At 42.1% G+C, this 21,493-nt stretch overlaps 2 protein-coding genes across 2 annotated transcripts in view; both read left to right on the top strand.

Annotated features, from left to right (window-relative positions):
- TMEFF1 (transmembrane protein with EGF like and two follistatin like domains 1) overlaps positions 1-13,299 on the top strand; it is a 96,060-nt gene extending 82,761 nt beyond the window's left edge. Inside the window, exons 9-10 of the mRNA XM_037797892.1 lie at positions 8,769-8,927; positions 12,014-13,299. Coding sequence (XP_037653820.1) covers positions 8,769-8,927; positions 12,014-12,098 — 244 coding nt within the window. The 3' untranslated portion in view covers positions 12,099-13,299. The remainder of the gene's footprint in view (positions 1-8,768; positions 8,928-12,013) is intronic.
- A 133-nt stretch (positions 13,300-13,432) lies between these two features.
- On the top strand, positions 13,433-21,268 carry CAVIN4 (caveolae associated protein 4). The gene is made up of 2 exons (XM_037797893.1): positions 13,433-14,045; positions 20,612-21,268. The coding sequence occupies exons 1-2, from the start codon at positions 13,638-13,640 to the stop codon at positions 21,266-21,268; spliced, it is 1,065 nt and encodes a 354-aa protein (XP_037653821.1). The 5' UTR covers positions 13,433-13,637.
- The last annotated feature ends 225 nt before the right edge of the window (positions 21,269-21,493 follow it).

The raw sequence follows: 21,493 nt of genomic DNA, 5'->3' as shown, positions 1-21,493 counted from the left end.
ATTAAGAAGTTTTTTTTTTTTTTTTTTTTTTGCAGTAGACAAGTAGAAAATAAATGCACAGCATCATTTGGAAAGAAACTGGCAAGCAGTGTGCAAAAAAACAAAAAATAGTGTTGTGTTAGTGTTTTGAGATTATGGGCTTAACACTTTTTATGCAATGTTATTATTTTATATTGAGGTGAAATTTCCATATCACAAAATTAACCGTTTTAAAGTAAACAATCCAGTGTATTCACAGTGTTGTGCAGTCACCCCCTCTATCTAGATCCAAAACTAGGCAGTTTCCATTATCCCAAAAAGAAATCTCGTATCCATTAACTGTTAAATTTTTTAAATATAAAAATAAATATGCCGTATTTATTTTTATTGAGGGGCTAAAACATGTATTAGGAACAGAGAACATAAAACTGAGTAAAATATGAGCTAAAATAGGTTTTTAAAAGGAAGGGGATAGAGATGATGAGCCAGGTGCTAGCTGAGAGATAGAAGTGGAAGGGCCGGAAATTCTCGACTACCCGAGTTCCGTGGTGGTTGAGTGACTTGCTCAAGGTCAGCAGCAAGTTAGAAATAAGCTGGGGTAAAACTAAACCTCAGATTCCTGATACCCGACCTGATGATCTTCCGTCCTAGCTCAGTGCCCCCTGCTGCCCCCAGCCCCTGGACCCCATCCTAGTGCAGTGCCCCCTGCTGCCCTGAGTCCCTGGACCCCGTCCTAGCTCAGTGCCCCCTGCTGCCCCCAGCCCCTGGACCCCATCCTAGTGCAGTGCCCCCTGCTGCCCTGAGTCCCTGGACCCCGTCCTAGCTCAGTGCCCCCTGCTGCCCTCAGCCCCTGGACCCCGTCTCAGCACAGTGCCCCCTGGTACCCCCAGGCCCTGGACCCCGTCCTAGTGCAGTGCCCCCTGCTGCCCTGAGTCCCTGGACCCCGTCCTAGTTCAGTGCCCCCTGCTGCCCTGAGCCCCTGGACCCCGTCTCAGCGCAGTGCCCCCTGCTGCCCCCAGCCCCTGGACCCCGCCTTAGCGCAGTGCCCCCTTCTGCCCCAAGCCCCTGGACCCCGTCTCAGTGCAGTGCCCCCTGCTGCCCCAAGCCCCTGGACCCTGCCTTAGCACAGTGCCTCCTGCTGCTCCCAGCCCCTGGACCCTGTCTCAGTTCAGTGCCCCCTGCTGCCCCGAGTCCCTGGACCCCGTCCTAGCTCAGTGCCCCCCGCTGCCCTCAGCCCCTGGACCCCGTCTCAGCGCAGTGCCCTCTGCTACCCCCAGCCCCTGGACCCCGCCTTAGCGCAGTGCCCCCTGCTGCTCCAAGCCCCTGGACCCCGTCCTAGCTCAGTACCCCCTGCTGCCCTGAGCCCCTGGACCCCGTCTCAGCGCAGTGCCCCCTGCTGCCCCCAGCCCCTGGACCCCGCCTTAGCGCAGTGCCCCCTGCTGCCCCAAGCCCCTGGACCCCGTCTCAGTGCAGTGCCCCCTGCTGCCCCAAGCCCCTGGACCCTGCCTTAGCACAGTGCCCCCTGCTGCTCCCAGCCCCTGGACCCTGTCTCAGTTCAGTGCCCCCTGCTGCCCCGAGTCCCTGGACCCTGCCTCAGCTCAGTGCCCCCTGCTGACCCCAGCCCCTGGACCATGTCTTGGCACAGTGCCCCTGCTACCCCGAGCCCCCCGGCCCCCTGCCTCTAGTCGGGTTGCTCTGTGGGGGCCCCACAGACACGGCCTTACTCAGCTCACGCCTGCCTCCTGGAATTTGCCCAGAATCTTTTTTTCCCTTTCCTGGTCAAAACATAGAGAAAGAGAATACTTTTCTTTTGTTCTATATTCATGAAAGCCATTGACTCTTTCCAAGCAGGAAAAGGAAACTATTGGGAATCAGGCCTCTTGAGTTATTTTGCTCCTTTATCTCCCTGCTCCTGACACTTTTGCTTTTTTCTCCTCTCCTCCTGCTTAAGCAACAAGACAGAACAAAACACTATACACTGTTAATACTTCTTTGTTGAACCTTAGGCTTTTTCCTGATTGAAATTGCTCCTTGTCTTTAAGAAGCAAAACATTTAAACATTAAAATAAACAGATGTTCAAAGGAGAACAGGCCAGTTTTTAAACAGAATCATTGGTTGATTCCTCATATTAGCCCCACAGTGGCATGCATGTCGTGATAGAAGCGCAGCTCATGTTGTCCTCTTAGAATGGGGTGCTTCAAGTACCGAAGTGTGGGATGAGAGAGGACGGTGTCCTAATAATGATGTGATATTGGGGTCACTTTGTAGTATTTTACTAAATGACGGTAGGAGAACTGGATGGTGTCGTGGAATCAGTTACCTGCTTGGCCTTTTATTGGCTGTGTCCTTGGTCAAGTTACTTTTAAAATCTCTAAGCCTTGTTTTCCTCATCTCTAAAATTATAATAGTAGGACTTATCTTGTAGGTTTGTTAAAATTAAACAAAATACTGTATGTAAAATGCCTCACAAATACCTGGTACATAATATGTATTTAATAAATAGCCATTGATATTATTGGGCTGTAACCTCCTACTGGGTCAGGGACTATTTGTTTTGCTAGCGTAGGGCCTAGCCCAGTAAGTACTCAATAAAAATTTGGTGAATGACATGTGATGACTATCAACTTTTCCTTCTACTCCAGACCCTATGAATTTCTTTATTGCACACTTGAAACTCCTAGAAAGTTGCTGATCTTTTTCTTTTGTCTGAGTATTTACAATTGCCATAAGAATCAGGTAATATTATCATACGCACTTCCACTCGTGGCTAACAGGGAGGGTTAAACAAACTTTAGCCACAGTCCTTTTACTAGGTTAAAATCTTCTAACATTATCCCACCATTTATTTATTTAATTCTTTCAAGATTATTTATTTAGTGCTTACTAGGTACCAAATAGTACACAGAACATGTAACATGTACATAGAATATGTAATATGTACCAAATAGTACATAGAATTTCAAATGTGAAAGACAGGGGTCTTGCCTTCGAAAAGGGTATAGTCTAGTGAAAGAGGCTGACGAGTCGTAAGGAATTAAAAGATGATATGATCAGTGTGACCATACAGAGATAGGCATGAGATGATTTGGGACTTCACAGTAGGCCTGAAGTGGAGCTGGGGCCTTGTTGGAAGTGGGAGGAGTGGAAGTTGGAAATGCTTCGTGGAAGTTAGGTGAAGAAAGCAGTGAGATGAGTTTCAGGTAGATGAAGTGATGAGCACGCAGAGGCAAGCAGGAGCAAGAGTCACCTGGGGATCTATGAATAGCTCCCTGAGACTGCCAAGCAACCTGTGTGCGGGTGGGGTGGTGGGTAGGAAGCGAAGAGGTGGAGCAGGAGGGGGCTGTGGTCTCACAGGAGCATTTGTGCCTTGCCAGGAGGTTGGCTGGTCATTTAAAGTCAGTGAGAAGCCACAAAAGGATTTTAAGTAGCAGAGTTGTGGGAGCAGAGTTGAAAGCTGCTCTGGTGGCACTGTGGGTAACGGATTGGAAGACCAAAAGGTAGGAGACTGAATGTTAGTTAGACTTAGTAAGAAGTGAGAGCTGGACTAAGTAAAGGGATTGAAGAAGGGCTGAGGAAAGTGGATGGATTGGAGGGAGATAATCAAGAGGTTGATTCACAGGCTGGAGTCGGGTTGGTGACCATTGGGTATGAGGATGGGAGCATGGCGGGCAGTGGAGGGGAGTAGGAAGGAAGAGACGAGAGTCTCGCCAGTTTCTTTCCCAGGCAAAATTGAGTGGGAAATACATTGGGAAGAAGGAAGAGCTGTGGGGGAAATGATGCGTTCAGTCTAACCTTGGCCCAAGGTCCCTGTGGGAAATCCATGTATGGGTGACTGTTGGCTTTATTTTGGTGTTTGAACTCATGAAAGAGATGCATGTTGGAGACGTACATTTGGAAACCATTCCATTTCTAGCATATTCCCTCTTGTTCCAATTCAGCAATCCCTCTACCCACTGGAACCTCCGTTTATTGATCCTCTCACCTCTTCAGTGGCTCTCCACCCTGGATGTCCTTATCTCCCCTCCTTACCCAGTTTAAATTCCATGGCCATTCATTGCAGTTAGTCCCTTGCCTATGCACTCGAATCCTTTCTCCCTCTCTTGCTTCCTCATAGTTGCTTCCCAAAACCATAATCCTAATTCATTCCAACTTCCCACACATTGTGTACCTCAACGCATGCAGCTGAAATGGCTGTTGGAAAGCCCAGGTCCTTGTCTTGCTTTATGTTTATAATTATACAGTTCCATGCTGCCAGGCAATCACTGTGGCTCTAATCCATTTGTTCTCCCACTCCTAGATGATCGCTTTATACCTCTCCCTCTTTTCTGAGATTCTTAATATCTCCCCTTTCATCCTCACTCTCAGCTCATGGTCTATTTTCCAAGTTCAGTGAGAAAACAGAAGTCATATAATGAGAATTTCCACACTTCTATCAGGATCTTCGCAGATTTCCACTTTATATGTGTCTCATGTATCTTGCTCTTTCCTGGAGATATAAATGTGTTATTTCTTCCTCTTGTCCCTACTCCTGGCACTAGCTACTGTCCTATTTTTTTCCTTTCCTTTATAGACAAATTTGGAAAGAGTTGCCTGTGGTCTCTCTCCAGTTACTTTCTTTCCATCTCTTGAACCCACTCCAATACTCTTGCTCCCAGCACTCCACCGAGACTGTTACGCTAAATTCCGTGATCAGTTCTTAGTCTTGTATGACCTTTCAGTGATCAGCAACATTTGTCCCAGTTGATGACTTCTTCCTGTGGGATACTCATTCTTCAGTGGGTCTCACTTGGTTTTCTCCTCCCTCGCTGGTCATCCCTTTCAGACTTCTTGGCTGATTCCTTTTCTTCATCAATCCTAGTTCTCTTCCTTGGCGATTTCTTCTAGCCACTGTTGCTCTCCTGAACTTGACAGACATAGATACGTCTGCCTCCTTGATGTTCTTACTTCAATGTCTAATTGACACCTCAAGCCCAGCAGGACCAAAGCAGGACTCCCGATCTGCTCTCCTCCCCTAAACCTGCTCCACCTACAGCCTTCTCCATCCCATTGATGCCACCTCCATCTTTCCAGTTGCTCAGACAAAACACCCCTGACTCATCTTTGGCTTATCTCTGTCTTGTATCCCATATCCAATCTGGTGGGAAATCCTGTTAGCTCTGCCTCAAAATATATCCAGAATCTGAAACTTCTCACCATGGCCACTGCTGTTCCTTGGCCAGGACACATCTCTGTCTGGGATTATTGCTGTAGCTTCTGGTTGTATCTTACAATCCATAGTCAACATATTGGCCAGGGTGAGCCTTTTAAAATAAAGGTGAAGTCACGTCATTCTATTGGTTCTTCTGTCTCACTAAGGGTAAAAGGCTCCTGCACTCCTGTGTCTTCCCACCGTGCTCTCCTCCCTCATGCCCGCTCCACTCACCCACACTTGCTGTTCTTGGACATGCCAGGCATGCTCCCACGTAGGGCCTTTGCACTGGCTCTTTCTTTGCCTGGTCTGCTCTTCTCCCAGCTCTCTGCCTGGCTACCTCCCTCACCCCCTCAATCTCTTACTCACATGTCACCTTCTTAATAACAGCCAGCCCTGACCAAATAAAAGCTGTAAGTCTCTCTTCCAGGTCTACACCTGGCAATTGCAATTTCCCTTAACCATCTCTCTGTGTCTCCTTTTGTGGTACGTGCCACCTTCTTTTATAACCCATTCATTTACATATTTATTATGTTTATTGTTTGTCTGTCCATGCCCCCACCTCCACTCCCCACCAGAAGGTACAGAAGGTATGCAGGCCAGGGATCTTGATGGGTCTTGTTCACTGGTAGATCTTGAATGCCCACTATAGTACCTGGTACTAGCAGGGGCTCAGTGAACGGGTGTTAAACAGATGAGTGAGTGAGATTGAGCCCACCAGGCCACGGGAATGAATGAGATGGCCACCTACGGGTGTGTGTGGGATGAGAGATCTGTACAAGGTGGAGGACCAACCCCTGGATCTGCCTTTAACTGCTAACCCAGAAGGTTACTGCTCCAGATCCTGGAGAGTATAACCAAAGAGTCAGCTGCAGGAAATAATACCCAGAGAGTTTTGACAAACGATATCTTGCCTGTACATTCTTTCTGATAGTACGATGTTAATCTTTGGGTTAAGCGAAACCACCGCAACTGCATACCTGGGGTATTGTTAGAGCTCCCTGTGGAACTGTTTTATTTGACTGAGCTTTGACTTTTGGCCATTGGCCTACCATGAAAGACATTATTCTAAAAATCCCATGAGACTCCATTATCGAATTGACTGCAGCTCTGCTGTTGAGAAGGAAGTTCTCCACATCAGAAAGTGCTCTCTTCAATTGAAGACCTGTGAGATACGGGTTTAGTAACAGAAGTAATTTACATCTTCTGAACAAGTGGTTTGATTTTATTTTATGGAGATTGTATTTTGTGTCAATAATCTTGCTACTTTCTTTTCTTTCTTTTTTTTCCTTTACAATTCAGTGGTTTGTAGTCAACTCACACAGTTGTGTAGCTATCACCGTGATTAATTTTAGAACATTTTCATTACCCCCAGAAGAAGCCCCATTCCTTTAAGCTATCATTATCCAATCTTTCCATCCTCCCCAGCCTCAGGCAACCACTAATCTATTTTCTGTCCCTAGAGATTTACCTATTCTGGACAGTTGTCATAATATGTGGTCTTTTGAGACTTCTTTCACTTAGCATAGTGTTCCCAAGGATCATCCACATTGTCACATGTATCAGTACTTCACTTCTTTTTATGACTGGATAATATTCCATTATGCAGATAATACCACATTTTGTTTATCCATTCATCAGTTGGTGAACATTTGTGTTGTTTCCGTTGTTTAGGATATTATGAATAATGCTTCTGTGGACATTTGCTTGTAGGTTTTTGTGGACATGAGTTTTTGTTGCTCTTGGGTAAATTTCCTAGGAGTGGAATTGCTGGGTCACATAGTAACTCTAAGTTTAACTTTTTGACGAACTGCCAGGCTGTTTTCCAAAGTGGCTTTACCATTTGACAGTCCCTCCAGCAATGTATTAGGATTCCAGTATCTCCACGTCCTCACCAATGCTTGTTACTATCTGGCTGTTGAATTTCAGTGATCCTAGTGGGTGTAAAGTAGTATTTTATTGTGGTTTTGATTTGTATTTCCCTGATGACTAATGGTGTTGATCATCGTTTGTTGCTTTTTGGCCATTTGTGTATCTTCTTTGGAGAAATGTCTATTCAGATTTTGGGCCATTTTTAAATTGGGGTTTTTGTCTTTTTATTAGTGAGTTGTAAGAGTTCTTTATATATTCTAGATTCGGGGCCCTTCTATAGATAATTTAAATATTTTCTCCCAAATTGTGGGTCATTTCATTTTCATGGTAGTGTCCTTTGATACACAAAGTTTCAAATTTTGATGAAGTCCAATATATATATATATTTTCTTTTGTTGCTTGTGCTTTTGGTATCACATCTAAGAATGTGCCTAATCCAAGATTACAAAGCTTTATTACTATGTTTCTCTTAAGAGTTTTATAGTTTCAGTTCTTACATTTAGATCTATGATACATTTTGAGTTAATTTTTATATATGTTTTGAGGTAAGGTTCTGACTGCATTCTTTTGCATGTGGATATCCATTTGTCCCAGCACTGTTTGTTGAAAGGACTGTTTTTCCACCATTGAGTTGTCTTGGCACCCTTGCTGAAATCAGTTGACCCTAGATACATGGGTTTATTTCTGGACTCTCATTTCTATTCCGCTTATCTTTTATCTTTCTTTACTTTGCCTTCTAGGAAGCTTAGTGCCCAATCTAAGGTCTTCTGGGAGGTGTCTAGGAACCTCAGGGCTGGTTTGGTGGACTCCTGTCACCTGGAGTCATTGTTTCTTCCTGCCTCCCTTACTTCCTTTCTCCCAGCTTTCTTTTTTGTTGTTATCTGTGCATTATTATAAGCTGCCTCAAATCTTCTTTATAATGTGGTGGAGAACATTATAATACACACACTGTCTTTGCCCTTTTGATATTTTATTAATCAGTTCCAACTGACAGCTGGCTAATTTATACATTTCACTTCTTTCAGCTGAAAAATATGATTCTCAGATATTTCAAATATTTCCCCCTGTCAAATTATCATCATCAGATAGATGATGAAGTTGCCTTTTTATTTACTTTCAGTTGGAATTCAGGTAGCTTCTGTGATTATCTGACTTAGCTACTTGGCTCCTTTTTGTCATTAATAACTTATTTCATCTCGCCCTTGCATCTTAAATGATTATATTGTATACACTAAAAGGATTTTAGATGTAATTTGGCAGTATGTTCAGAAAACTGTAAATGTTTATACTTATTTATTTAATAAACCCTAGCCTAAGGAATAACACTGAATATAGAAAAGTGTACGTTCACCAAGATGTTCACTGTGCCTAATTTATAAAAATATTGAAAATAACTTATATGTCTTAGAGCGGGTACTAGATAAGTTAACTATATTGTAGCCACTGGATGGAATATAATATATCCGTTATAAAATTATGGTAATAAAGACTATCTAGCCACTTGAAAATTAATGTTGTTATAATGATGTGTGAAAAAAAACACTGTGCAAAATAGGCATAACAAAAAGTATAGGGAAGCACACAAATGGCAAATTGTTTTTAGATGATGGGCAAAACCTGAATTTTCTATTCCTGTTTAAATTCAATCATTCTTTCATATCATTTTAAAAACCTGGAATTACTGAGATTTATAATTCTCATTGGAATACTCTTTTTTTCCCCTTTCAGATGTGAATCGGGCTATACTGGACAGCACTGTGAAAAGACAGACTTTAGTATTCTCTACGTAGTGCCGAGCAGGCAAAAGCTTACTCATGTTCTTATCGCAGCAATTATTGGAGCTGTACAGATTGCCATCATAGTGGCCATTGTCATGTGCATAACCAGGTAGGTAGTGAGGTGAAATACCGACTTCTCATTGGAGAGGTGGGAGCTGGAACATTTTGAAGCCTGCTCAGAATGAAAGGGGCTTTCAGCCCAGCATTCTACCGTGAAGAGCCAAGGATCAGCTCTCTAGGGCTTCTCCATGGGATCGAGCCTCACCCTGTCTTACTTCTTTAGAACGTGGGCATAAACGCATCACCAGGGTTATAGCTCTATCTGGGCTACAAGCAGAGAGAGCACGATGATAGCCCAAGACGTAAAGGAATCAAAGGACTTTAGAACCGTGTGCCATCTTTGAGCATTGCATTCAGGGATAATAATGGTAGTAGCAGAATTTCTAGAATGGTCTGTACTTGCACACGAATGCCACACAGAATTTTTTAAGCCCTGCAGAACTGCAAGGTGTTTTATGCTCTAAGAATATACATTATCCATTATAAATATAAGAAAGATTAAGAAACAATGCTTTTCTTAATACTGAACATTGCTTCATTTTTTGGATTGCAACTCTTAGAAATAAGCTCTAAAATTTTCTATCATAAATAAATCCTTTTGTCGTAAATACAAAGACTTATTTGGAGTAAAGTTGGCATAAAATGGGTGTTCTCCAAATGGAGTGGAAATATGTGTGTCAGAACTGCCTTGATCCTGAGAGAAGTCAGTGCAAATTGAATTCATATAATCTCTATGCTTCCCTGTCTCTCTTGTCCTCACTTCTTGTTACCTCTTCATGCCTCTTAAGATTTGATTCATCTCTATACTCTTTTGCATATTCTGGGCATTGGATGGGAGTGTATCAAATACAGACATTGGCAGACCATAATGCGTTCCTAGCCCTCTTGTCCAGAAGCCCAAACCTGCAGGGGTTTCAGCCCTTGGCCATCCAGGTAGTAAGTGGAAGTGCCTGGATTCAGATCCAGTGCTGCCTGATTCACAAACTCCTTCTTTCTCTTTCCCCTTTCAAGAGGAGGGCTCGTGTTGAGGCATTTTGGGAAGAATATTTGCCAAGTCTGACCGTCTTGTGGGAGCAGGGTTCGAACTTGATTTTGCAGCAGATTAGGGTATATGAGGCAGGAGACAACCATTCTTTAGAACACTGATCTGAGAGTCATCTGCACAGTTCACCAGAGCAGGGAAAGTGTGAGGCAGGGACACCCTTCAGGATATTATTAAAGCAGGAGTGGGGTATTGAGTGATTTGAATGGTGAAAGAAAGATAGACGGGGAAGGGAAGGGTGATGGTTCCATCTTTAAGAAGTCACAGAATGTTAGAGCTAGCAGGAAGCAACCTTGAGTTCAGCCTCTCCATTCTGGAGAAGAAAGGCAACTGAAGCCTTGAGATGGGATGTGCCTTTCCCAAAGTCACAGAGCTAGTTCAGCCCTCTTGCAACTCTGAATCCATCCTTTTATCCATCTCTGTGCTTTTGTGTTCCCAGTGCGTTGTAATTCTCAGCTACAAAATGAAACTTTCCTGGTGGGTAGTTTTCAAATTGGTATGCTCCGGTTTGTACCCCGAATCCATTTGCTGCCCTCACAGATACTGTTAGGCATCAGGGTATATTTTTAACGTTCACAGTGTCTTCCTGCACCATTCCCCATGACTGATTCTCATTTCATTGGATTTATCAGAGATTTCTCCTTGAAACCTGTCATGTAGCGTGGCATTTTCTCCACCAGAATGCCTTGCTCTCTCAGATTTAGAATACTGTAATTATAGACAGGGACTCATCTCCATTGAGTTTTTAAGGAGCGACTCTCCCACACATTCCGTTAGGGAACAGCTGTTCAGCCATCCCCTGGTGGCTGAGAAATGCAAGGAATCTGCCTTCAAAAGGATGTTCCAACTCACCTGCTTATCAAGATTGCCTCAGTCAAATTTTCTTCTTTTATGCTTCAAATCTTCTTTCATGCTTTTAGACTCACAGAGTGATAGGTCCAACCTTGAACCTTATTATAGCCAACCCCCCTTATTTTTTGGATTAAAAAAAAGAGCAACCATGGTCCCAGGAAGCTGGAACTTTTCCAGGGTCAAATGGTGAGCTGTAGGGACAGCAAAAGAGGTTTGCTGAGCCTCTCACCCAGCTTCTCATTGATGAGATGGAGATGATTCCAGCTAAGTCTACCTCAGAGTGTCTTTATGAAGATTCATGAAATAAAGCTTATGAAAACACTATACAAAATGGAAGCATCATCATCATCATCATCAAGACTTCTAAGTCAAGACAAGGCAGTACTTTTTGAAATGGAATGAAATATGGAATTTTAGAATAGGAGTACTCATTGTTTCAAGACACTTTTCCCACTAGATTATAAATTCCTCTGTAGTAGAGATTTTAGAGGTCATTCCAATGCCTAATTTAATATTTTACATATTGGAACACTGCACAGCTAGTAAATAGTGGAGCCCAAACTCAAGCCCAAGGTGCTGTATTCATTCCTGTGCCTTTACTCCCTGGCACAGACCTCATGCTAGTAAGAGGTCCTAGTGTGCATTTTACTGGGCAAATACAGGAGCTGTCACAGCACAGTGGGCTTCATGCCCCTGTAGAAACACTGACAGTAAAATGAGAGCAGAATCAAGTGCCGTTCTTGATCCCTGGGGTGGCATGTCTTCATTGTGCTCTGTGGATTGCTTGAGCAGCTGTGAAATGACTTGAGTCATTCTCTGGAGTCACCAGGCATTTCCTTCGTATCAATGTCCCAGGTTCTGATTTCTCTCTGCATCCAAGCGTTTGCCCTTTTTTTCCCCTTGGGATGGGGCTTTCTTTCCAGGTATCATGATACTCAGGAAAAGTACCTCAGCAGAGTCCTTTCTGTTGTCCTTTGCTGGCTGAGAAGTTGCCAGGCTGGAGGAAGGTTGGGGGATTCTGCTTGTGTTCATGCCTGTACCCTTTGTCTAATTCAACCCCCTCCGCACCTTGCTGGGAAGCAGACAGCCTTGTGTTGCATTGGTCCTCGCCTTGCCTTGCACCAAGTAGCAATGTGATTGCATACAATACAGCTTTATGTGTGAAATATGTATTACTAGTCAAACATTTAAAATATCCTAAATGAAATATTTCCCCCATCTTTTTTTTTTTTAACCCACAGAAAATGCCCTAAGAACAACAGAGGACGTCGACAGAAGCAAAACCTAGGTCATTTTACTTCAGACACGTCGTCCAGAATGGTTTAAACTGACAGCTTTTATACTTACACTGACCATGTGGTGTACATTTATTATGTCTTTTTTTAAAGAATGGAAATATTTATTTCAGAGGCCTTATTTTTGGACATTTTTAGTGTAGTAGGTACTGTTGGCTCATATTTAGAAATACTCAGCGACAACAGTTTTGGACTCCAGTAGTCTTTGTTTTATGGTTTTAAATACAGAAATTGATTTCGTGAATTTGTAACACATGGTAATTCTAAGACTTGTTCTTTACCCCTGGAATGTAATATTTTTGCAAAGATGAACCACTTCACAAATGATTATAAAGTCATACCCAGTGTTTCCACAATGACCACAGCAAATGACAAAGCATGAACTTTAAAGGTAAAGATGTTTACAGATTACTTTTCTTACAAAAAAAATTTAGAAGACACTGTGTTTAAATGGATATTTAAATGTTTTTGAGATTTAGTAACTGATTTTTTAGACACTGCCAATCGCATGAACTGTAAAGCTGTGTGTGTTAGATGTAAAATATCTATAAGATGTATGGACTGGAATTTGATGATTCCTCTCTTTTAAAAAACAGTTCTAACAATTTGGAAAAGTATCTGGTGGTAATGATGGAAAAGATTGCTGAAAAGTAGATTTAGATATTGTGAAAATAGATTATTTAACAAACAGATTGGAAAAAGCCCACTCAGTTAAACTACTTTAATACACATTTATTTGTAAAGAAAATATTTGTTTTGACATAAACAAATTGTATCAGTGTTTGTGAATAAAATGCAAAAAAATGATTGTTAATGATTGGTGCTCTTAAAGTGAGCTTAAAAAATTATCTAAGACCTCTATCCAAATTTGTCCTGTAGTTGTAGCTGTACTAATAGATTGTTGGTGTTTAAAGATCTGAAGTGTGAGTAGAATGTATTCAGCTGTTTAACATGTAGTTTAGATATTCAAAAGTATGCATGTAGAATTTAAAAATATGTTCAAAATTAAATATTAATTTTAAATTTGGTTTGGAGAAGCATGTTATAATATAATGTTTTCACTATATGGGCTCTGTTTTGGTGTGTTTATTTGCTCCATTCTTTGATATTGAAATACCACTACATGTACCAACTAAAAATTAATAGTTTAAAAGCAGATTTCAATTCAAACTTCCCCTTTGCTTTTACAACCACTGCTTGAAATGGTCTAAAGTAAAAAGCTTCTCCCAACATTTGGTTTGTTCTTTTGGTCTTGTGGCTTCTGAGCTTAATATTAGAAAACGGTAGCTTCAGTGAACTTTTTAAAAACGCTTGTCTCTTCTACCCCCACAGTCTTATTCGAGTCCCTTAGTCAGTCGGCAAGCATGCCTGGAACAGAACCAGCCTTCCGCCAGGGTTCATGTTGCAGAACAGTCCTGTAAGGGTATTTGGAGTTATAAATACTTGACCAGTCTCCAGGGGTGGGGTTTTTCCAAGCCTTTAAACAACCGTCTTCCCGGTTACCAAGCTCCTCACTCTTTGCTCTGGGTGCCAGAATTGGTTGCGGTGGGGCATCTGAGAAGTAAATAAAATGGAACATAACGGATCGGCTTCCAATGCTGATAAAATCCACCAGAATCGCCTGTCGAGTGTTACAGAGGATGAAGAGCAAGACACCGCTGTCACCATCGTGACGGTCCTGGACAAGGTCGCCTCCATCGTGGACAGCGTGCAGGCCAGCCAGAAGCGAGTGGAGGAGCGGCACAGGCAGATGGAGGATGCCATCAAGTCTGTCCAGATAGACCTGCTGAAGCTCTCACAGTCCCACAGTGGCACAGCCTATGCTGTGAACAAGCTGTTCGAGAAAACCCAAAAAGTCAGCGCCCACATTAAAGACGTGAAGGCTCGCGTGGAGAGGCAGCAGGTTCATGTGAAAAACGTCGAATCCAGGCAAGAGGAAATAATGAAGAAAAATAAGTTCCGTGTGGTTATTTTCCAGGTATGCTTGCACTTGTGGTAGCTCAATTACTGCAGTCCTTTCATTGCTGGCAAGTCACGTCAGAGGTTCCAGTGTCACATTTTAACTCTTGCACATATTAATGTAATGGGGCTCTGTATCAGCAGAGACTGCAGGATAAAATCCTTTCTCTGTTAATTTCTCTGTTAAAATCCTTTCTCTGTTGCATCAGTATTTGGAGCTTCCCACCCATTTTGTGTAAGATGAACTGTGGATCATAGCTGGTGCTATTTCTTTCTTATGTAACTTAATATTGATATATTAGTGGTACACAGTGCCCTGTCATAGACTTTGAAAATGCTAGAATTTGGAGAGACCTAAGAAGCCTCTTTTTTAACCTCTTTATTGTATAGAAGAAATTGAGGATTGGAAATCCCACAGAATGATTTTGTTTTTTCCCTTATTATGGAGAGCCCAGAAACCTCTAAATAGTAAAATGTAAACTTTTCAGAATATAATGCATCTGTTTGATTTTTTTACATCTAAGTCACATAACAAGAAACACTGTTTTCTTAATGAATAATCAGGCAATTGTTCTTATTTTTATTATAATAACATAAATGTTGGCATCATATAAATAGTTCCTTATATTTGATTAGTATCTCTTTACCTAGTTTGTTGAATATAATAATTTTTACATGGCATTGTATTGAGCTAAATACTTATCTTAGTCTTTGCTTGACACACTCATATTTTTTGAAATAGGAACATAACGTGGCGAATGCATAATATCTATAATATGCTTTTAAAACTTTTACAAATCAAAACGAAAAAGTTGAACTCTCCTTCCACAATAGAAAAACGGGAAATTCATGATTAGGAAGTTGGTTGAAAAGACAAAATAAATAACAACAGAATTCCACTTTCACCTATTTAAATATTGGGAATACTAAAAAACCATTCCCAGAATTTAAGGGTATAGAAAAATAAGCACTTTCGTATGTTGCTGATAGGTGTGTTAACTGGTTATAACATTTCTGGAGGGCAATTTTGATAGTATGTATTAAAAATGTTTTAATTCACATACATGCTGACGCAGAAATTTTATGTAAGGGAATTTATTGTAAGCAAAAATCAGGAATGTGTTCAGGGATGTTTACTGTTACATCTACACACTGTTACCTCAACTGTATTTTTTAAATGACTATTTTGATGTATAGGAAAAAACTCGAGAAGAATAAAAAGAAACTGAAATTGGAACACGGATTACACAGGCAGATATTTGTAAGATAGCTAGAGATGTGAGCCATAAAGCCCACAGCGTTCTTTGCACATGAGTCAATTCTCCATAGTCCTCTGTTGACTGATAAAGTTACAGTGGGATTGGCAGAGTGCTATTTTGGATCTGTTTTTAAGAGCCTGTAGTTTATTTAGGAAGAAGAATAGGAAGGAGAGAAAAGAGTTGCTTGTTCCATTAGATACATTGAATTATTTCACGTCCTCTCCTTCCAGGTTCTTCAAACCCCTTCTCCAGGTTTAGAAATTGAGAAAGTCACCTTGCTCCCTGAGGCCTGTCTTAGTGTGGACACAGATAATAGGATTTAGCTTTGGTGTTAGAGGAGACGGAAGTGTCCATTCTTCAGTTCATCTTCCAGGGGAGTAGCAGTAGTGGGTGGACGTCACTCCCCACCTGTTGGGGCACCTGCAAAAGAACGGACCAGGTGTCAGTCAAAGTTTACAGGGCTAGAGCAAAGAGGTTTCTGGAAAGTTCTAATTGATTCGTTTGTCCATTGACATAATTCTTTTTAAAGTTATTTATTTGCTGAATCCCTATAATTTACCACTAATTTTTCCTTTTCTTGGAGCTCTGATACTTTCTTAAGTAAATGGACGAGGGTATGACAAAGCAACTCCAAGATGCTAGTTTGGGTTGGATTTTTTCCTTGTAAGATAGAAAGCTGTGAGGATTCTGTGAAATTAAGTTGTCCAGAGTAAGCAGAGGTTTGTTCAAAAGCAATTGCTTTCTTTCATAACATGAGATCTCATAGAGAAACGATAAAGGCAAGTGACAAGGGAAGTAGAACAAATTCATTAGCTATTAGAACAACCGAATACAATAGTCACATGGTTATTCTTAGCAGTTAAAATTAGTTCTTACAGTTAATTATCATAGTTAATATGTATGAGTAGTTATATTGAGATTACCTCTTCTACTAAAATTAATCTGACACTCAGCAAATACAGCTATAGAATTCTTTTATTTCGATGTGGGCTATTCCTCAAAAATTTTTCCCATGGTGTTCTGTTTGCTAATGCTGCTGGGATGCAAAACACCAGAAATGGATCGGCTTTTATAAAGGGGGTTTATTTGGTTACAAAGTTACAGTCTTAAGGCCATAAAATGTCCAAGGTAAGTCATCAACAATTGAGTACCTTCACTGGAGGATGGCCAGTGGTGTCCAGAAAACCTCTGTTAGCTGGGAAGGCACGTGGCTGGTGTCTGCTCCAAAGTTCTGGTTTCAAAATGGCTTTCTCCCAGGATGTTCCTCTCTAGGCTGTAGTTCCTCAAAAATGTCACTCTCAGTTGCTCTTGGGTTGTTTGTCCACTCTCAGCTTCTCCGGAGCAAGAGTCTGCTTTCAACGTCAGTCTTCAAACTGTTTCTCATCTGCAGCTACTCTCTCAGCTTCTGAGCATTCTTCAAAGTGTCCCTCTTGGCTGTAGCAAGCTTGCTCCTTCTGTCTGAGCTTATATAGTGCTACAATAAACTAATCAACGCCCATGCTGGATGGGCGGGGCCACACCTCCACAGAAACTATCCCATCAGAGTCATCACCCACAATTGGGTGGGGCACATCTCCATGGAAACGCTCAAAGAATTACAATCTAATCAACACTGATACATCTGCCCACACAAGATTTCATCAAAGATAATGGCATTTTGGGGTACATAATGTATTCAAACCAGCACACACAGTCTATCTTATGGTGGTAATCATTGAAACCAGATTTCCTATCATAGCACATGAATGAGCTTTCACCAAATCTTAGACATTGGTGATCATTGGTGATCTGCTACTTCTTAGGCAATTATGGCTTCTCCTTGAACATACTTTCCCCTTGATGAGCCTTCTCATTCATGCAAGGAGTCTCACCCCATATTCCAGCAATTTTGGTTAGTGATCACATGCCTGTGGTTTTACAAGGTGAGATGCTTGGTCATTACCTAATGATAAGTTCTAGACGTCTATCAATTCAAAATTCCCCTAAATATTACTTTGCTACTTAATCAGGGCCACTTTATCTAACCCATAGTATTCATTTGTAACAAAAACCGTCTTTTTATCTGGACATCAAATAATACAGAATAATTGTATTTGGAACTCAGCTATAATTCAACCCTGCCTTCTTCAATCATTATTTCAGCGTATTGACTATTAACCTCTCTGAGTCAGGAGTTGCAATGAATAGATCCACAGAACAAACAGCTTTCTCTGACTCTACCTCTGTTTTGTTTTGAAGCCTGATTTTGCAGTATTTGTTGTGCACTTGAAGGAAGGGTATGCAGTTACCAAGTTGAACTGTATCTGGACTCTTGAGGGTTTTTGTTTTCCTACCAGCGGTAATTATTCTTTGGCTCCTCCCTTTTCTAATTATACCTTCTCAGGACATACCAGCCCACACTGTTTCTGAAGCTACTTGCTGCAGCAGGTGTCAGGAAAGGAGAGGGATAATTTTGCTGCTTTTAACTGATTCATCAGATAGCTATGAGATGCCTACTTCTGCCTGTTTTTTTTTTTTTTGTTTTGTTTTTTTTTAGCTCTTAGACTCTTCACTCCTGTAGCCAAAGAATTTAAAAATTATTTAAAATAAGTATCCAAAGAAACAAGGTTCCAGGAATACCATCTCTGATAGGTTTTGGAATATGCATAAATATATTTCTTATAAATTTATTTTATTTTTTGATTGAATAGATTTAATTTGGAACTCAAAGAGGAGGAGTACAGTCTCTTCTAGAAATTTTAACTTATGGTTTAGTTCAAAATCTCATGACCTTTAGAGTTTTGCCTGTTTAGTTTTAGAAATAATCACCAAACAGTGAGTTGCTGTTCCTTTAGCAGCTGCACTCACCACGGTCTGTCATATTCCCAAATCCAGTTCTCATCCTTGTCGTTTTGTTGCATTTGGCACAGTTGGTCCCTCCCTCCTACTTGAAACCTCCCCTTGGCTCCTGGGGGGCGCTACCTTCTCCTGGAATCCAAAATCCCTTATCTAAGATACCAAATCCCCCAAATTTCTAAAAATAAGCTTTTCTGCATAACTTAATTGCAGCAAAACCTAACTTGAGCTGAACTCATTAGGTGGCAAAACCTGAAATAGCATGAGGCTATTTATAGTCTTTATTCCACTTAGTGTGAATACTCATATTTTTCTCTGCAGAAATGTTTCTTTTCTAAATCTCACTGGGAATGTTATGTAATATATCATTTTCCCCAGATCCGAAATATTCTGAAGCACACCTTGGCACCAGGGGTTTTTGAATAACGGATTGTAGACCCATTCATTTGATCTTCTGGTGCTTGCTCTCATCTGGTCTCCTGACTTTCAATTCCGTCTTTGCATTGATGATTCCTAAATTTATATCTCTAGCCCAGAACTCTCTCCTGAATTCTAGACTCTGTACTCAGCTGCCTACTCAACATCTCTGCCTGGATGTGAATCTCAAAGATAACATATTTGGATCCCGTCCCTTCTCTCCAGTCTTCCTCCCGTGTCTTCCCATCTCAGTTAATGGCAGATCTGTCCTTTGACACTCTAGGTCCAAATCTAGCAGTAAATCCTATTGGGAACTTCAAAGTTAATCTGGAATCAAACCTTCAAAGTTAATCTGGAATCAAACCACTTCTCACCAGTTCTGCCAACACCCTGATCCTCTCTCAGAGGGCTCATCTCAATGGTCTCTATTGGGTCTCCCTGCTTCAGATCTTGCCCCTGTAATCTATTCCTGACAGAGTGATCCTTTTACAACATGGATCGGATCGGGTCACGGCTCTCCTCAGAGCATTCTAGTGGCTTTGCATCATACTCAGGAGAGCCACTGTCTTTATTATTGGATACAGAGCCCTACATGGTTTGCCCCCACCCCTTACTCTCTCCATCTTAGGTTCTGGCCCCTGATTGCTCGGCTGCAGCTCCACTGCCCTCCCTGCTGCCACTCCCTCCCCCTAGCCCCTCCATATACCCAGTGCCTTCAGGTCGAGACTCAGATATCGACGTCTTAGTGAGCCCTGTCCTACCTGGCACCCTTCCCAGTCACTGTCTATCCCCCTTCCCTGCTTTAGCTTCTACCTTAGCCCTTCTCACCAGCCAGCATACAGTCTATTTCACTGTTTTTTTGGCCTCCCTCCACTAGAATATGGGCTCCATGACTCTTCTTCTCAGAAGGTTCTCAGTTCCTAGAACCTGGACTGGTGGGTGCTGGGTGCTTAGTAACTTTGTTGATGATGGGATAATCTTATTTCATACAACAAACTTTTTTTTTTTTTTTTTTTTGGTATACCTTCTGTGTTCCAGGCACTATCACAAGTGCTGGGCAAAGGCACGATAAGGCACAATGTCTCTGCTTCCAAGGAACCTGTCGTCTACTAAATGCCCCAGGGAGACAGGTCTATAGACAAGTGGCGTTTCAATTCGTTGTACGATAAATGTTACAAATCGAGTATGTACATATCCTTTTGGTATAATTTGAGGGCATAATTGGCCACTTAGAGAAGTCGGGGATATTTGAATTGAGCCTTGAAGACAGATTTAGTTCACAAAGGCAAAAGAGGGTGAAGGGGCATTTGAGGTTGCAGAAACCACACAAGTGCAAAGGCACAGAGGAATGAAAATGTTTTGCTTTTGAGGAACTGAGGAAGGCTGTGTGTTACTGGATTAGAGGAATGGGGAAGTGGGTTTAGAGCAAGCTGTGAAGAACCTTGTAATCATACTTTTGAGTATGATTTATCTTTTGAGTATTGAGTTCCCCAAAGTTTTAAAGCTGAGGAAGGGTGTGATCAGAACTCTGCTTTAGGAATATTTCTTGGGAAATATTTAGGTGTTGGTCTGCAGGGAGAGGGATCAGGGAGAAGGGTACAAAGAGGGTATTCTGCGTATTATTGATAGGCCTTGGTGACCAGTCAGATATGGAATAAGAAGGGAGAGGAGACACTTGGGATGATTCTGAAGTTCCTGCATTGGGTGACACCTGGATGACTCACGTAAAGACACAGATGTGGAGAAGGACAGTGAATGGCTTGAGTTTGGGACATGGTAAGTTTGATTTGCCTGTGTGATATCTGGTAGAGAGAGTCTGGCCATCACCTAGAAATGTGTCTTCATCTCAGGAGAAGGGGAGTGATGAAGATGAAGTATTTGTGAGAGTTTGCTTGTAACTGGAGTTGGAGGCACAGCCAAGGAAAGGGCCAGAGCGAGAGAGAAACCCTGGGAAACACCAGCATTTAAGGAGCAGACAGAGGATGCTCAGCCCACGGGGGAGACTGAAAAGGCACAGCCAGGAGTGTAAAAGATGCAGAGAAAACACTGACCTGCTTTGTTTTCTGTCCTTCAGGAGGAGATTCAGTGTCCCACATCCCTGTCTATTGTTAAAGACAGCAGCCTGGCTGAGAAGCAGGAGGCGGGCGACGAAACCCTCGATCCCCCCATTGATCTGTCTTCTGATGAGGAATATTACGTTGAAGAAAGCAGATCTGCTCAGCTCAGAAAGTCGGGCAAGGAGCGCATCGACAATATCAAAAAAGCGTTTTCCAAAGAAAACATGCAGAAGACGCGGCAGAATCTTGACAAGAAAGTGAACAGGATTAGAACTAGAATAGTGACCCCAGAGAGGAGAGAGCGGCTGAGGCAGTCTGGGGAGAGACTGAGGCAGTCAGGGGAGAGGCTGAGGCAGTCGGGGGAGAGATTTAAGAAATCTATTTCTAACGCAGCACCCTCCAGGGAAGCTTTTAAGATACCTAATCTTAGGAGAGGTAAAGACAGAACCGGGGCCGGAGGTCTGGAGGGTGCCAGGGAAGTGGGTGTGGGCCCCGGCCCTGAGCTCTGCCCCGATGAGTCCAGTGGGGCCGAACAGGAACAAGCCTGGCCCGTGTGTCCTCCTCGCGAAGGAGAGGAAACCACGACCCCTGAACCCTTACGAGTTACCTTTAAACCCCAGGTGAAAGTAGAGGACGATGAATCTCTTTTGCTAGATTTAAAGCCGTCATCATAAAGAGGCATTAAGTAATCTGCATGATCGTGCAGTTCTAGTTTGACTAGTACAGTCATTTACGTGTCTGTGCCATATAGGAAAATGCACAAATGCTGTGGTGGTTTCATATGTTTAAAATCCCAAAGATAATGTAAAAATAATATCTTCCTTCTAACTTCCTTGGGAAGCCCCTACCCCCATCCCACCCTGATTCTAACAGCTTTCTTTCTTACGTCACTTTCTCAT

The sequence above is a fragment of the Choloepus didactylus genome, chromosome 10 (assembly GCF_015220235.1).
Source record: "Choloepus didactylus isolate mChoDid1 chromosome 10, mChoDid1.pri, whole genome shotgun sequence".
NCBI classification, from domain to species: Eukaryota; Metazoa; Chordata; class Mammalia; order Pilosa; family Megalonychidae; genus Choloepus; species Choloepus didactylus.
The sequence above is the reverse complement of the archived record's forward strand: the minus strand, read 5'-3'. Positions and strand labels throughout refer to the sequence as shown.

Coding starts and splice junctions, on each gene's coding strand:
- CAVIN4 (XM_037797893.1), top strand. CDS start 13,638: ATGGAACATAACGGATCGGCTTCCAATGCTGATAAAATCCACCAGAAT. Junction 14,046..20,611: donor TCCGTGTGGTTATTTTCCAG/GTATGCTTGCAC, acceptor TCTGTCCTTCAG/GAGGAGATTCAGTGTCCCAC.